A 16,523-nucleotide genomic window follows, 5' to 3' on the forward strand; every position below is an offset into this window, starting at 1 on the left:
GCTACAAATTTATTTTGCGTTGAAATAGGCATGTTCTTTTCTTCCCTGCAACTCTTCACCAGGTTTTTGCTGTAAAATAGATTTTATAATGGTAAAAATTACAATTATTTATAGAGAAACAACAGTTGCATGTTCAGCGTGCATGTAAATGTGTACATCACATACCATTGTCTGGGGGAAGAAAAATATTATAATTTACCTTTAATTGAGGACTGTGTCTGGCTAGCAATATTTCTGTACTGCACACATCATGGTATAGTTCGCAAAACAAATGTGAACTTGCTTAATACAAATAATAATGAGAACATTCTGTCAGGTAAGCCTATTTTGTAGTTAACATCTTATTGTGTAGATTCAGGGGAAAGCCTTTCTGTCTACCCAGAAGATGGTTGTCATTAGCATCAATAACTGGCTAAACTAAGGGATACACAAATGCACGCACCACACAGACAGATGGGTAATATAGCTGTAAATGAAATGGCAGATATTGTGTTACGTTTGGCTTTTTAAGCCAATAGTGTCTAACCAGTGGTGGGATAATGTCAATGTGGCTTTGATGGGATAGTAAAAAATAAAATAAAATAAAATGTTATTGGTCTTGTACACATATTTTGCACATGTAATCGCAGGTGCAATTAAGTGCTTATGTTTCTATCTCCAACAATACAGTAATACCTAACAATACACACAAATACAAAACATAGAAAGAAAGGAAGTAAGAAATATCAGAACGTGCAATATCCATAATATATATATCTATATCTACATACTACCGGTCAAACGTTTTAAAACACCGACTCATCCAAGGCTTTTTCTTTATTTTTACTATTTTCAACATTGTGAATAAAAGTGAAGACATCAAAACTACGAAATAACACATATGGAATCATGTAGTAACCAAAACAGTGTAACTTCTTATGGGCAGGTGGGACTGTAGCGTCCCACCTGGCCAACATCCGGTGAAATTGCAGAGCTCGAAATTCAAACTACAGAATTATCAATATTTAACTTTCATAAAATAAGTGTAATACATCAAAATAAAGCTTAACTTCTTGTTAATCCAGCCACTGTGTCAAATTTCAAAAAGGCTTTACGGCGAAAGCACACCATGCGATTATCTGAGGATAGCGCCCCGCATACAAAACCATGAAAAACATATTTCAACCCAGCAGGTGCGACACGAAAGTCAGAAATAGCGATATAAAAAATGCCTTACCTTTGATGATCTTCTTCTGTTGGCACTCCAAAAGGTCCCAGTTACATCACAAATGGTCCTTTTGTTCGATAATGTCCTTCTTTATATCCATAAAAACTCAGTTAACTGGCGCGCTTCAGTCAATAATCCACCCAGTTTCCCTCCATCAAAATGCATACAAAATGAATCCCAAACGTTACTAATAAACTTTTCAAAAACAAGTCAAACCTTAAGTACCCTAATACGTAAATAAACGATACAATTGAAATTGTAATTGTCTTTACCGGAGAAAAATACCAAAGAACGCGCTCTCTTCCACGCGCTTGGAAACACTACAGCCAAAATGGGAGCCACCTAGAATAACTACAATTTCTGGCAAATTTTTCCAAAAACCAGCCTGAAATTCTTTCTAAAGACTGTTGACATCTAGTGGGAGCCCTAGGAACTGCAATCTGGGAGGATTTTGCCTTATAATAAAAGTGAGAGCCATTGAAAATAGTGGTAGGCTGACATTTTTTTTTGGGGGGGGGGTTGGTTTGTCCTTGGGGTTTTGCCTGCCATATCAGTTCTGTTATACTCACAGACATTACTTTAACAGTTTTAGAAACTTTTGAGTGTTTTCTATCCAAATCTACCAATTATATGCACATCGTAGCTTCTGGGCCTGAGTAACAGGCAGTTTACTTTGGGCACGCTTTTCATCCGGATGTGAAAATACTGCCCCCTACACAGAGAGGTTAAACAAATCAAAATATATTTTATATTTGAGATTCTTCAAATAGCCACCCTTTGCCTTGATGACAGCTTTGCACACTCTTGGCATTCAAGGCATTCACACTCTTGGCATTCACTCTAGCACACTCTTGGCTTAAAGTGGTCCTATGGACAGATGCTCCAATCTTTGCTTTGCAGCTCCTTCAGGGTTATCTTTGGTCTCTTTGTTGCCTCTCTGATAAGGCCCTCCTTGCCTGGTCTGTGAGTTTTGGTGGGCGGCCCTCTCTTGGCAGGTTTGTTGTGGTGCCATATTCTTTAAATGTTTTAATAATGGATTTAATGGTGCTCTGTGGGATGTTCAAAGTTTCAGATATTTTTTATAACCCAACCCTGATCTGTACTTCTCCACAACTTTGTCCCTGACCTGTTTGGAGAGCTCCTTGGTCTTCATGGTGCCGCTTTCTTGGTGGGGCCCCTTGCTTAGTAGTGTTGCGGTCTCTGGGGCCTTTCAGAACAGGTGTATATATACTGAGATCATGTGACAGATCCTGTCCATTACATGAACTCCAAATAAAAATCCAATTAAATTACAGGTTGTAATGCAACAAAATAGGAAAAATTCCTGGGGGGATGAATACTTTTGCAAGGCACTGTATGTGCTTTCAGAATTGTTTGGGGAGCTACTCATGGGTTAAGACCTACTGGTAGCTCGCAATCTACCTGTTGGAGCCCCTTGGTCTAAGCACAACACAAGAAATGGGGAAGGAAAAAGCTAAATGGAGAAGGGTTTTGTGCTCAAGCTGGTATCAGAGTTTAACAACATGCCTGGTCCCTCTCAGGTTAACCCGCAGCCCCTAGCGGACATACCTCTCCCCAATCTCTCCCTCTCCGCTCCTACTCTAAATGAACCTCATCAGCAGTGTGAGAGGCCCCACTAACTGAGTTTTAATACAGCTCTTTATCTTTCTACCACACACACGCACATGCACGCACTTCCACATCAAACACGCACACACATACAGACGTAAGCACGCATACACACACACACACATTAAATATCACTCACCAAATAGTAGAAAAGAAGAGGAATCGGTGGTTATACACAATAGGCTGGGGTCATTGTCATCCCTCCATCTTTCCATCCTTTCATTCAACCATACTTTCTCCCTTTCCTCCTTAGTTTCAGAGAAGAACGAAACAGCAAGGAGCTTATAGGCCAAGGACGATAGTGTCATGACACAACAATGACAGCTACATTTGAAGGGTTTTGAAATTCATTTCTGCTGTCTCTTTTCTCTAGCCATTTGAGGACCTTCCCAGGACGCAAGAGATAAAGGCACGACATCGGTGGGTCATTGGATCCCTAAAGAAAACACAAAACAATTTGCTTTGTGGTTGAGTATCCATCATGGGAGATCGACTTCACCACTATCTTGGGGGTGGTAGGCCTGTCTACACCCTACTACTCCCACTAGCTCTAGCCCTGCTGACCCTGTTGTCTGAGGCCCAGGGCCGTATGGATAAAGCCAGGTCAGAGGAGGAAAGTGGAGCAGGGCTGTTGAGGAGGGTGAAAAGAGGCTGGGTATGGAACCAGTTCTTTGTGCTGGAGGAGTACACTGGACTGGAGCCGCTATACATTGGAAAGGTGAGTCGACACACACAGATATGCATGAACACACACATACAAACACACACACACGCGTGCGCAAACGCACACACAAACACACCCACACACAAACAAACAAATACACAGAATAAATAAATTGTCACACCCTGCTCTGTTTCACCTGTCTTGTGCTTGTCTCCACCCCCCACCAGGTGTCTCCTATTTTCCCCATTATTCACTGTGTATTTATACCTGCGCTTTCTCAAATCAAATCAAATCAAATGTATTTATATAGCCCTTCGTACATCAGCTGATATCTCAAAGTGCTGTACAGAAACCCAGCCTAAAACCCCAAACAGCAAGCAAAGCATGTGAAAGAAGCACGGTGGCTAGGAAAAACTCCCTAGGAAAAACTCCCTAGAAAGGCCAAAAACCTAGGAAGAAACCTAGAGAGGAACCAGGCTATGAGGGGTGGCCAGTCCTCTTCTGGCTGTGCAGGGTGGATATTATAACAGAACATGGTCAAGATTAAAATGTTCATAAATGACCAGCATGGTCAAATAATAATAATCATAGTAGTTGTCGAGGGTGCAACAAGCACGTCCGGTGAACAGGTCAGGGTTCCATAGCCGCAGGCAGAACAGTTGAAGCTGGAGCAGCAGCACGGCCGGGTGGACTGGGGACAGCAAGGAGTCATCATACCAGGTAGTCCTGAGGCATGGTCCTAGGGCTCAGGTCCTCCGAGAGAAAGACAGAAAGAGAGAATTAGAGAGAGCATATTTAAATTCACACAGGACACCGGATAAGACAAGAGAAATACTCCAGATGTAACAGACTGACCCTAGCCCCCCGACACATAAACTACTGCAGCATAAATACTGGAGGCTGAGACAGGAGGGATCAGAAGACACTGTGGCCCCATCCGATGATACCCCCGGACAGGGCCAAACAGGCAGGATATAACCCCACCCACTTTGCCAAAGCACAGCCCCCACACCACTAGAGGGATGTCTCCAACCACCAACTTACCGTCCTAAGACAAGGCCGAGTATAGCCCACAACGATCTCCGCCATGGCACAACCCAAGGGGGGGCGCCAACCCAGACAGGAAGACCACGTCAGTGACTCAACCCACTCAAGTGACGCACCCCTCCCATGGACGGCATGGAAAAACACCAGTAAGCCAGTGACTCAGCCCCTGTAAAAGGGTTAGAGGCAGAGAATCCCAGTGGAAAGTGGGGAACCGGCAAAGCAGAGACAGCAAGGGCGGTTCGTTGCTCCAGCCTTTCCGTTCACCTTCACACTCCTGGGCCAGACTATACTTAATCATAGGACCTACTGAAGAAAGTCTTCAGTAAAGACTTAAAGGTTGAGACTGAGTCTGCGTCTCTCACATTGGTAGGCAGACCATTCCATAAAAATGGAGCTCTATAGGAGAAAGCCCTACCTCCAGCCGTTTGCTTAGAAATTCTAGGGACAATTAGGAGGCCTGCGTCTTGTGACCGTAGCGTACGTGTAGGTATGTACGGCAGGACCAAATCGGAAAGATAGGTAGGAGCAAGCCCATGTAATGCTTTGTAGGTTAGCAGTAAAACCTTGAAATCAGCCCTTGTCTTAACAGGAAGCCAGTGTAGGGAGGCTAGCACTGGAGTAATATGATAAAATTTTTTGGTTCTAGTCAGGATTCTAGCAGCCGTATTTAGCACTAACTGAAGTTTGTTTAGTGCTTTATCCGGGTAGCCGGAAAGTAGAGCATTGCAGTAGTCCAGCCTAGAAGTAACAAAAGCATGGATTAATTTTTCTGCGTCATTTTTGGACAGAAAATTTCTGATTTTTGCAATGTTACGTAGATGGAAAAAAGCTGTCCTTGAAACAGTCTTGATATGTTCTTCAAAAGAGAGATCAGGGTCCAGAGTAACGCCGAGGTCCTTCACAGTTTTATTTGAGACGACTGTACAACCATCCAGATTAATTGTCAGATTCAACAGAAGATCTCTTTGTTTCTTGGGACCTAGAACAAGCATCTCTGTTTTGTCCGAGTTTAAAAGTAGAAAGTTTGCAGCCATCCACTTCTTTATGTCTGAAACACAGGTTTCTAGTGAGGGCAATTTTGGGGCTTCACCATGTTTCATTGAAATGTACAGCTGTGTGTCGTCTGCATAGCAGTGAAATTGAACATTATGTTTTCGAATGACATCCCCAAGAGGTAAAATATATAGTGAAACCAATAGTGGTCCTAAAACGGAACCTTGAGGAACACCGAAATTTACAATTGATTTGTCAGAGGACAAACCATTCACAGAGACAAACTGATATCTTTCCGACAGATAAGATCTAAACCAGGCCAGAACTTGTCCATGTAGACCGCTTTCTGTTTGTCTATTGCCAGTTCGTCTTGTTTTGTCAGGTTTTACCAGCAAGTTTCCAGTTTCACCAGTTCTCAAGTTCTTGTTTTCCAGTCTTCCTGGTTCCGACCTTTCTGCCTGCCCTGACCCTGATCCTGCCTGCCGTTCTGGCCCTTTTTGACTCTGCCTTGGATTACGAACCTCTGCCTGCTCTTGTTCTGCCCCTTTTCCTGCCCCTTTGTTATAAAAAGTATTCTGAGAACCGATATATCCGCCTCCTGTGTCTGAATCTGGGTCATATCCTGAGTCGGGATAGTACGAACTGCCCATGACTGACCCAGCACACCCGGACCAGCTCCGCCACACTGTTTCCCCCCAAGGAGCTACCATTGGAGGACACGAGGAGTTACTGCTTAATCTTTTGGATGGACTCCATACCTTGGTGGAACGCCATGACCATACCTTCAATGCATTGTTGGAACAATTCAGCGGACTATCTACTAGGAAGCAAGCCACCACGATATCCTTTCAGACTCGCAGTAACCCCGCTACCAGAGGTGCATCTCCCCAGCCTACCCGGCTTCCCGAGAACCCCGCTTACCTCCTCCAGAGCACTACGCTGGGGATCCTGGGACATGCCGGGCATTTCTTTTCCAGTGTTCCCTTATCTTCGAGATACAGCCCTCCTTGTTTCCTTCAGATCGTTCGAAGATAGAGTATCTTATAATGCTGATGAGGCGCTCGCCTGGGCTATAGCTGTGTGGGAGCAACAATCAAGCGTTTGCCTTAGTCTGGAGGATTTCATGGCGGAGGTAAGGATGGTGTTCGATTCTCCGGTGTCCAGGAGAACGGTAGCTCCGAAGCCACTTCCGCTGCGTCAAGACTCCCGTAATGTGGCAGACTATACAGTAGATTTTCGCACTTTGGCCACCGAAAGTGCCTGTAACCCGGAGTCCCTGTTTGACACTTTCCTTCAAAGATTATTGGAGGGAATTAAAGATGAGCTCGCAGCCCGGGAGCTGCCCATGGACCTCAACTCCCTCATAGTCCTGACAATAAGGATTGATGGGCGGTTACGGGAATGGAGCAGGGAGAGGAGGTCTGTTCCCAGCCACATGCGCTCATCCATGGGTTCCACATTGCCTCCAAAGAATCCCGGAAGTCCCCAATGCATGCATTCCTGAGAGAATCCGATGTCACCCGAGTTCTCCCAGGATTCATTGAGGACTGTCGCCTCCTCCTGAGCCCATGCAACTGGGCAGGGCTAGATTGTCACCTGGGGAACGTTTATGCAGACTGAACTCCAAAAGTTGTCTGTATTGTGGTACTTCAGGACATTACATATCCACCTATTGAGTAAAAGACCAGGCTCATCAGTAGGTACGAGGACGCCGGTGGTCCATACAGGGAGTCTCCCATCTCCCATTACTCACACTCCTCTCCATGCTATCCTACTGTGGGGAGACCGGTCTTAATCTCTCCGGGTGCTCAGGGACTCTGCAACCGACGTAAGCTTTATGGATGCTAACCTGGTGTCAGAACTGGGCCTCTCTACACAACCCCTCTCCATTCCCATGGATGCCAGAGCATTGGACGGAAGCTGTATTGGCAGGGTCACTCGGAGTATGGTTCCCATCAACCTGCGAGTGTCAGGTAACTACAGTGAGTCCATGCAGTTTCTGCTCATTGAGTCTCCTCATGTGCCTGTGGTTTTGGGATTGTCATGGCTCCAGACGCACATCCCCTTGATCGACTGGGCTACGGATTCTATTTTGGGTTGGAGCCCGTTCTGTCATGCACATTGCCTCAAGGCGGCACAGCCCGTCCCTGGGCGTCCTTCTGCGGGCTTGGGGAAAGCCTCAGACCTCCCAGCCATTCCCACTGAGTACCAGGACTGGGAGATTTTCAACAAGGCCTGCACCACAACTCTTCCACTTTATCAAACCATGCTGCGCCATTGACCTCGTCACGGGCACTACACCACATTGGGGGCGGCATTATTCCCTGTCTGGTCCAGAGACCAAGACTATGGAAATGTGCATTGAGGACTCACTGCAGGGTTAATTGCAGGGTTAATTCATCCTTAATTCATCCTCCTAGCTGCAGGGTTAATTCATCCTTCTGCCTCCCCGGCCACCCTGCGCCCGTGTATCGACTACCGGGACCTTAATGACATCACAGTAAAAAAATGCTAAAAAAACTCTACCACTCTTCTCCTCGGTTTTCGAGCCTCTCCAGGGGGCAAATTTTTTTTGGAAGTTGGACCTTCGGAATGCCTACCATCTGGTTCGGAGACAAGTGGAAGACAGCCTTTAACCTGTTAGGGCTAGGGGGCAGTATTGACACGGCCGGATAAAAAACGTACCCGATTTAATCTGGTTACTACTACTGCCCAGTAACTAGAATATGCATATAATTATTGGCTTTGGATAGAAAACACCCTACATTTTCTAAAACTGTTTGAATGGTGTCTGTGAGTATAACAGAACTCAAATGGCAGGCCAAAACCTGAGAAGATTCCATGCAAGAAGTGGCCTGTCTGACAACTTCTGTTTCATCTTGGCTCTTTTTATTGAAGACTGAGGATCTTTGCAATAACGTGACACTTCCTACGGCTCCCATAGGCTCTCAGAGCCCGGGAAAAAGCTGAACGATATCGAGGCAGCCTCTGGCTGAAACACATTATCGCTTTTGGCAAGTGGCCGATCAGAGTACTCTGGGCTTAGGCGCGTGCCCGAGTCGACCGAATGCTTTATTTTCTTTCGTCTGTTTACCTAAACGCAGATTCCCGGTCGGAATATTATCGCTTTTTTATGAGAAAAATTGCATAAAAATTGATTTTAAACAGCGGTTGACATGCTTCGAAGTAAGGTAATGGAATATTTAGAATTTTTTTGTCACGAATTGCGCCATGCTCGTCACCCTTATTTACCCTTTCGGATAGTGTCTTGAACGCACAAACAAAACGCCGCTGTTTGGATATAACTATGGATTATTTTGAACCAAACCAACATTTGTTATTGAAGTAGAAGTCCTGGGAGTGCATTCTGACGAATACAGCAAAGGTAATAACATTTTTCTTATAGTAAATGTGACTTTGTTGAGTGCTAAACTTGCTCGGTGTCTAAATAGGTAGCCCTGTGATGCCGGGCTATCTACTGAGAATATTGCAAAATGTGCTTTCACCGAAAAGCTATTTTAAAATCGGACATATCGAGTGCATAGAGGAGTTCTGTATCTAGAATTCTTAAAATAATTGTTATGCTTTTTGTGAACGTTTATCGTGAGTAATTTAGTAAATTCATCGGCAGTGTTCGGTGGGAATGCTAGTCACATGCTAGTCACATGCTAATGTAAAAAGCTGGTTTTTGATATAAATATGAACTTGATTGAACAAAACATGCATGTATTGTATAACATAATGTCCTAGGGTTGTCATCTGATGAAGATCATCAAAGGTTAGTGCTACATTTAGCTGTGGTTTGGGTTTATGTGACATTATATGCTAGCTTGAAAAATGGGTGTCTGACTATTTCTGGCTGGGTACTCTGCTGACATAATCTAATGTTTTGCTTTCGTTGTAAAGCCTTTTTGAAATCGGACAGTGTGGTTAGATTAACGAGAGTTTTGTCTTTAAATAGCTGTAAAATAGTCATATGTTTGAAAAATTGAAGTTTTTGCATTTTTGAGGTTTTTGAATAACGCGCCACGGGATTACACTGGCTGTTACGTAGGTGGGACGATTTGGTGCCACCTACCCTAGAGAGGTTAACACGGTTAGCGGGCACTATGAGTACCTGGTTATGCTATTTGGACTGACCAACGATCCCGCGGTGTTCCAAGCCCAGGTCAACAACGTGCTCTTGTGACATGTTGAACAGTGTTCGTGTTTGTCTTGTGCTTGTCTCCACCCCCACCAAGTGTTTTCCTATTTTTCCCCATTATCCCATTTGTATTTATACCTGTGTTTTCTGTTTGTCTGTGGCCAGTTCGTCTTGTTTTGTCAGGTCTTACCAGCATTTTCCCATTTCTCAAGTTCAAGTCTTCCAGGTTCCGACCCTGTTTCTGGCTCTGCCTTGGATTACGAACCTCTGCCTGCCCTCGACCTGCCCTTTTTCTGCCCCTTTGTTATAATAAATAGTCGGAGAACCGAACTATCCGTCTCCTGTCTCTGCATCTGGGTCATATCCTGTGTCACGATATAAATGTGTTAACTGCATGTCACTTTGGATAAAAGCATCTGCTAAATGCCCACCATCATTACTATTGAACTGTTTGATGACAGTTCTCAACTTTTCAATCAATGTTGTCGTGGTCGGCTGGATGTGGTCTCTGATTAGCTGCAGGGTTTATCATCATTGATCAAATGTTCAATCCACTTCAACGCTTGAGTGATCAAGGTATCTTCTTGTGCCAATGAATCTATTTCTGCCTCCCAAATGGTACCCTATTCCCTAGTGCACTACTTTTGACCAGGACCCATAGGGTTCCCATATGGCCATGGTCAAGAGTAATGCACTATATAGGGAACAGGGTGCCATTTGGGACACAACCTCTTATCAAGGCACAAGGCGAGACCCAGATGCAAACACAGGAGGCAGATGGTTGGAGTCTTACACTGTTTATTAATCCAAAAAGTGGTAGGCAAGAGAATGGTCGTGTACAGGAAGACTAGCAAAAGAGAATAGAAAAGGAGTATGGGGAAAAAACACGCTGGTTGACTTAACTAAACATACAAGACAAACTGGCACAGAGAGACAGGAAACACAGGGATAAATACACTGAGAAAAATAAGCGACACCTGGAGGGGGTGGAGACAATCACAGGGACAGGTGAAACAGATCAGGGCGTGACACCTCTGCATATACAGTACATTCCACACTAATTTATATGGAGCACTAGTGTGGATGAGTGTCTAGAATATCTTTCGTTCCATTTACTTAACACTTTCCTTTTTGTCTGAGCCTATATAACAAAGCAGAGGAGACCCTCTCAGTGTGACAGGTGTCGAGCCAGGAGTTAAACTTTAGATCTGTAGATAGTGGAACTGTCCCAAAAAAGGACTATATTCCATGTTCTATTCATTTCTTGTACAGAAATCTTCTGAACCACCATCTTGTGACGTGAAACAATGAAGTAGTGAAATGTCACAGATTCAGTGAAGTCAAATAATAGCATCACATATTAGAATTCAGGCTGCGTCTCAAATGGAACCCTAGTGCACTACTTTTGACCAGGGCCCTACAACAAAGCTGTACTTTCTAACCTCCCTTGACCTCTAACCTCTGACCCCTAACCCCTAACCTCTGACCTGTGACCCCCACAGCTCCACTCAGACATGGACCTAGGGGATGGCTCAATCAAGTACATACTATCAGGAGACGGTGCTGGCACCACCTTCACCATTGATGACAGTACAGGAGACATCCATGCCATCAAGAGGCTGGACCGCGAGGTCAAGGCCCAGTACCTGCTGCAAGCCCAGGCCTGGAACAGACAGACAGACCGACCCCTAGAGCCCGAATCTGAGTTTATCGTTAAGATCCAGGACATCAATGATAATGAACCTAAGTTCCTGGATGGGCCCTACCAAGCCTGCATACCTGAGATGTCAACCATCGGTGAGTCAGTAGAGATTGTGGTGGTCGGAGACCTTGAATGGATTTTACAATAGTGGAAACTCCCTCAAGCCAATGGTTACACCAATGTTTTTAAATCCATGACAGAAAGTGTGTAAGCGCACATTTTGGGAGAACTGTGGAGAATCGGCATATAAAGCCACAGTGTGCATCCAAAATGGCAGCCTATTCCCTATACAGTGCACTACTTTTGACCAGGACAATTTCAGAAACACAGCTAGAGAGTGTAGCTGGACGCCATGCTGCTGCCTCTAAACGTTCCATTCATCCATTCATCAACAGTCTTTGCTTAGTTTTAATTCTACTAGTTCAGTTAGCAAACTCTGTTTCTCTATTATATAGTATGTCTCTGTTGTGCTGGTTATTCACAGCAGTGTGTTTCTGTGAGTAGTGTACGCTGGGAAGGAGATGAGGATGTTTGGTTATGTGCACACAATAGCCAAAATAATTATGTCTCTGCAGTATCGCCATAATGCCATCACAATTCTGTCTCTGCTTACACACTGCACCAGTGGGATACAATATTTATAAATCCACAAGTGAGTGCATATACTTTTAGGTGGAAAATAACTACACAGTTACCTCTAATAGCCTACACCTATCGTCAACATTGGAGCAGTTTTATGCAGATGGACCAATCCATTTTGTAAACAGGCCTTGTTGAAATAACCATATAGAAACAGAATGAGTCATTCCAGTTGTTTGGAAATATTTTTGCTCACCAAGTCACTCTATTTCTACACCTCCCTCCCTCCCTCCCCAGGCACTGAGGTGATTCGGCTGACCGCGACAGACGCTGATGACCCTACATATGGTAACAGTGCCAGAGTGGTCTACAGCATTCTGCAAGGACAGCCATACTTCTCTGTGGAGCCCAAGACTGGTATGTAAGCACAGAGGAAACCAAAACCAAAAGTGTCAAAACATTGTCAGACCTGCATTATTTAAATATATATATATATCACCTTTATTTAATCTAACCACACTGTCCGATTTCAAAAAGGCTTTACAACGAAAGCAAAACATTAGATTATGTCAGCAGAGTACCCAGCCAGAAATAATCAGACACCCATTTTTCAAGCTAGCATATAATGTCACAAAAACCCAGAAGACAGCTAAATGCAGCACTAACCTTTGATGATCTTCATCAGATGACAACCCTAGGACATTATGTTATACAATACATGCATGTTTTGTTCAATCAAGTTCATATTTATATCAAAAACCAGCTTTTTACATTAGCATGTGACGTTCAGTACTAGCATACCCCCCGCAAACTTCCGGGGAATTTACTAACAATTTACTAAATTTCTCACGATAAACGTTCACAAAAAGCATAACAATTATTTTAAGAATTATAGATACAGAACTCCTCTATGCACTCGATATGTCCGATTTTAAAATAGCTTTTTGGTGAAAGCACATTTTGCAATATTCTAAGTACATAGCCCAGCCATCACGGGCTAGCTATTTAGACACCCGGCAAGTTTAGCCTTCACCAAAATCAGATTTACTATAACAAAAATGTTATTACCTTTGTTGTCTTCGTCAGAACGCACTCCCAGGACTTCTACTTCAATAACAAATGTTGGTTTGGTCCCAAATAATCCATCGTTATATCCAAATAGCGGCGTTTTGTTCGTGCGTTCCAGACACTATCCTAAAGGGTAAATCAGGGTTACGAGCATGGCGCAATTCGTGACAAAAAAAATCTAAATATTCCATTACCGTACTTCGAAGCATGTCAACCGCTGTTTAAAATACATTTTTATGCAATTTATCTCGTAAAAAAGCGATAATATTCCGACCGGGAATCTCCTTTTCGGTAAACAGAGGAAAAAACACAAAGACGGGGGCGGCCAGTGCACGCGCCTAAGCCCACTGTCCCTGGATCGGCCACTTGAGAAAGGCGATGATGTGTTTCAGCCTGGGGCTGGAATAACGACATTCAGGTTTTTCCCGGGCTCTGAGAGCCTATTGGAGCCGTGGGAAGTGTCACGTTACCGCAGAGATCCTAAGTTTTGGAAAGAGATGTCAAAGAAAGACAATAAATGGTCAGACAGGCCACTTCCTGTAAAGGAATCTCTCAGGTTTTGACCTGCCATTTGAGTTCTGTTATACTCACAGACACCATTCAAACAGTTTTAGAAACTTTGGAGTGTTTTCTATCCAAAGCCAATAATTATATGCATATTCTAGTTACTGGGCAGGAGTAGTAACCAGATTAAATCGGGTAAATTTTTTATCCAGCCGTGTCAATACTGCCCCCTACCCTCAACAGGTTAACCTGTTAGGGCTAGGGGGCAGCATTGACACGGCTGGATAAAAAACATACCCGATTTAATCTGGTTACCACTCCTACTCAGTAACTAGAATATGCATATACTTATTACATATGGATAGAAAACACCCTACATTTTCTAAAACTGTTTGAATGGTGTCTGTGAGTATAACAGAACTCAAATGGCAGGTCAAAACCTGAGAGATTCCTTTACAGGAAGTGGCCTGTCTGACCATTTCTGGAACTTCTTTGCCATCTCTATCATTTACTAAGGATCTCTGCTCTAACGTGACACTTCCCACGTCGTCCATAGGCTCTCATAGCCCGGGAAAAAAGAGAATGTCGTCATTCCAGCCCCAGGCTGAAACACATTATCGCCTTTCTCAAGTGGCCCATCAAGAGACACTAGCTTATGCGCGTGACCCCGACCGCCCCCGCCTTTGGGATTTTTTCCTCTGTTTGCCGAAAAGGAGATTCCCTGTCGGAATTTTATCGCTTTTCTACGAGAAAAATGACGTAAAAATTGATTTTAAACAGCGGTTGACATGCTTCGACGTACGGCAATGGAATACTTTGAATTTTATTGTCAGGAATTGCGCCAAGCGCGCGACACTTCTTTACTATTTCGGATAGTGTCTGGAACGCACGAACAAAACGCCGCTATTCGGATATAACGATGGATTATTTTGGACCAAACCAACATTTGTTATTGAAGTAGACGTCCTGGGTGTGCATTCTGACGAAGACAACAAAAGGTAATGACATTTTTATAATAGTAAATATGATTATGGTGAGTGCTAAACTTGCCGGGTGTCTAAATAGCGAACCCGTGATGCCTGGGCTATATACTTAGAATATTGCAAAATGTGCTTTCACCAAAAAGCTATTTTAAAATCGGACATATCGAGTGCATAGAGGAGGTCTGTATCTATAATTCTTAAAATAATTGTTATGCTTTTTGTGAACGTTTATCGTGAGTAATTTAGTAAAATGTTAGCGAATTCCCCGTAAGTTTGCGGGGGGTATGCTAGTTCTGAACGTCACATGCTAATGTAAAAAGCTGGTTTTTGATATAAATATGAACTTGATTGAACAAAACATGCATGTATTGTATAACATAATGTCCTAGGGTTGTCATCTGATGAAGATCATCAAAGGTGAGTGCTGCATTTAGCTGTCTTCTGGGTTTTGGTGACATTATATGCTGGCTTGAAAAATGGGTGTCTGATTATTTCTGGTTTGGTACTCTGCTGACATAATCTAATGTTTTGCTTTCGTTGTAAAGCCTTTTTGAAATCGGACAGTGTGGTTAGATTAACGAGAGTCTTATCTTTAAATGGCTGTAAAATAGTCATATGTTTGAGAAATTGAAGTAATAGGATTTTGAAGATTTTGAAAATCGCGCCACAGGCTGGCAGTGGATGTTACGTAGGTGGGACGAATTCGTCCCGCCGGTCCCATAGAGGTTAACCTCTATGGGCTAGGTGGGACGCTAGCGTGCCACCCGTGGTGCACTCCATCAACAGCAGGTGCATTTCAAGAGCGGCAAATTTGAATCCAAATAAATGTCAAAATTCAAATTTTTCAAACATACAACTATTTTACACCCTTTGAAAGATAAACATCTCCTTAATCTAACCACGTTTTACGATTTCAAAAAGGTTTTACGGCGAAAGCATAAATTTAGAGTATGTTAGGACAGTACATTTACAAGAGTTGTGTGTAATGTTTTGTCAAGTCAAAGACAGGGTCACCAAAACCATAAAACCAGCTAAAATGATGCACTAACCTTTTACAATCTCCATCAGATGACACTCCTAGGACATTATGTTAGACAATGCATGCATTTTTAGTTCTATCAAGTTCATATTTATATCCAAAAACAGCGTTTTACTATGGCATTGATGTTGAGGAAATCGTTTCCCTCCAATAACCGGCAGTCAAGTCAGCGTCACAAATTAAATTATTAAAATTAGAAAACATTGGTAAAATATTATATTGTCATTTAAAGAATTATAGATTTACATCTCTTGAACGCAATCAACTTGCCAGATTTAAAAATAACCTTACTGGGAAATCACACTTTGCAATAATCTGAGCACTGCGCCCAGAAAAATACGCGTTGCGATACAGACTAGACGTCATGTTGGGGAGATCTAAAATCGAAAATACTATGTAAATAATCCATTACCTTTGATTCTCTTCATCAGATGTCACTTCCAGGTATCACAGGTCCATAACGAATGTAGTTTTGTTCAAAAAAGCTCATCATTTATGTCCAAAAATCTCCGTCTTGTTAGCACATGATGTAAGCCAGCCGGACTTCTCGTCATGAACGAGGGGAAAAAATATATTTACGTTCGTTCAAACATGTCAAACGTTGTATAGCATAAATCTTTAGGGCCTTTTTTAACCAGAACATGAATAATATTCAAGGTGGACGAATGCATACTCTTTTATAACGTATTGGAACGAGGGTACCCAACATGAACTCGCGCGCCAGGTGTCTAATGGGACATCATTTTTTTCAATGGGATAGGTTTAAAGGTAATACAACACATCAGGTATCCACTTCCTGTCAGAAAATGTCTCAGGGTTTTGCCTGCCAAATGAGTTCTGTTATACTCACAGACACCATTCAAACAGTTTTAGAAACTTTAGAGTGTTTTCTATCCATATATAATAAGTATATGCATATTCTAGTTACTGGGCAGGAGTAGTAACCAGATTAAATCGGGTACGT

The 16,523-nt window shown here is 43.1% G+C and overlaps 1 protein-coding gene across 2 annotated transcripts in view; it reads left to right on the forward strand.

The window, feature by feature from the left end:
* LOC106590058 (cadherin-20) overlaps nt 1-16,523 on the forward strand; it is a 171,361-nt gene that overhangs the window by 119,505 nt on the left and 35,333 nt on the right. For both annotated transcript variants that reach the window (XM_014180571.3, XM_014180570.3), the window contains exons 2-4: nt 3,210-3,554; nt 11,187-11,481; nt 12,263-12,382. In XM_014180571.3, coding sequence (XP_014036046.3) covers nt 3,318-3,554; nt 11,187-11,481; nt 12,263-12,382 — 652 coding nt within the window. In that variant the 5' untranslated portion in view covers nt 3,210-3,317. The remainder of the gene's footprint in view (nt 1-3,209; nt 3,555-11,186; nt 11,482-12,262; nt 12,383-16,523) is intronic.

Source organism: Salmo salar, chromosome 29 (genome assembly GCF_965601325.2).
Source record: "Salmo salar chromosome 29, fSalSal1, whole genome shotgun sequence".
Lineage (NCBI taxonomy): Eukaryota > Metazoa > Chordata > Actinopteri > Salmoniformes > Salmonidae > Salmo > Salmo salar.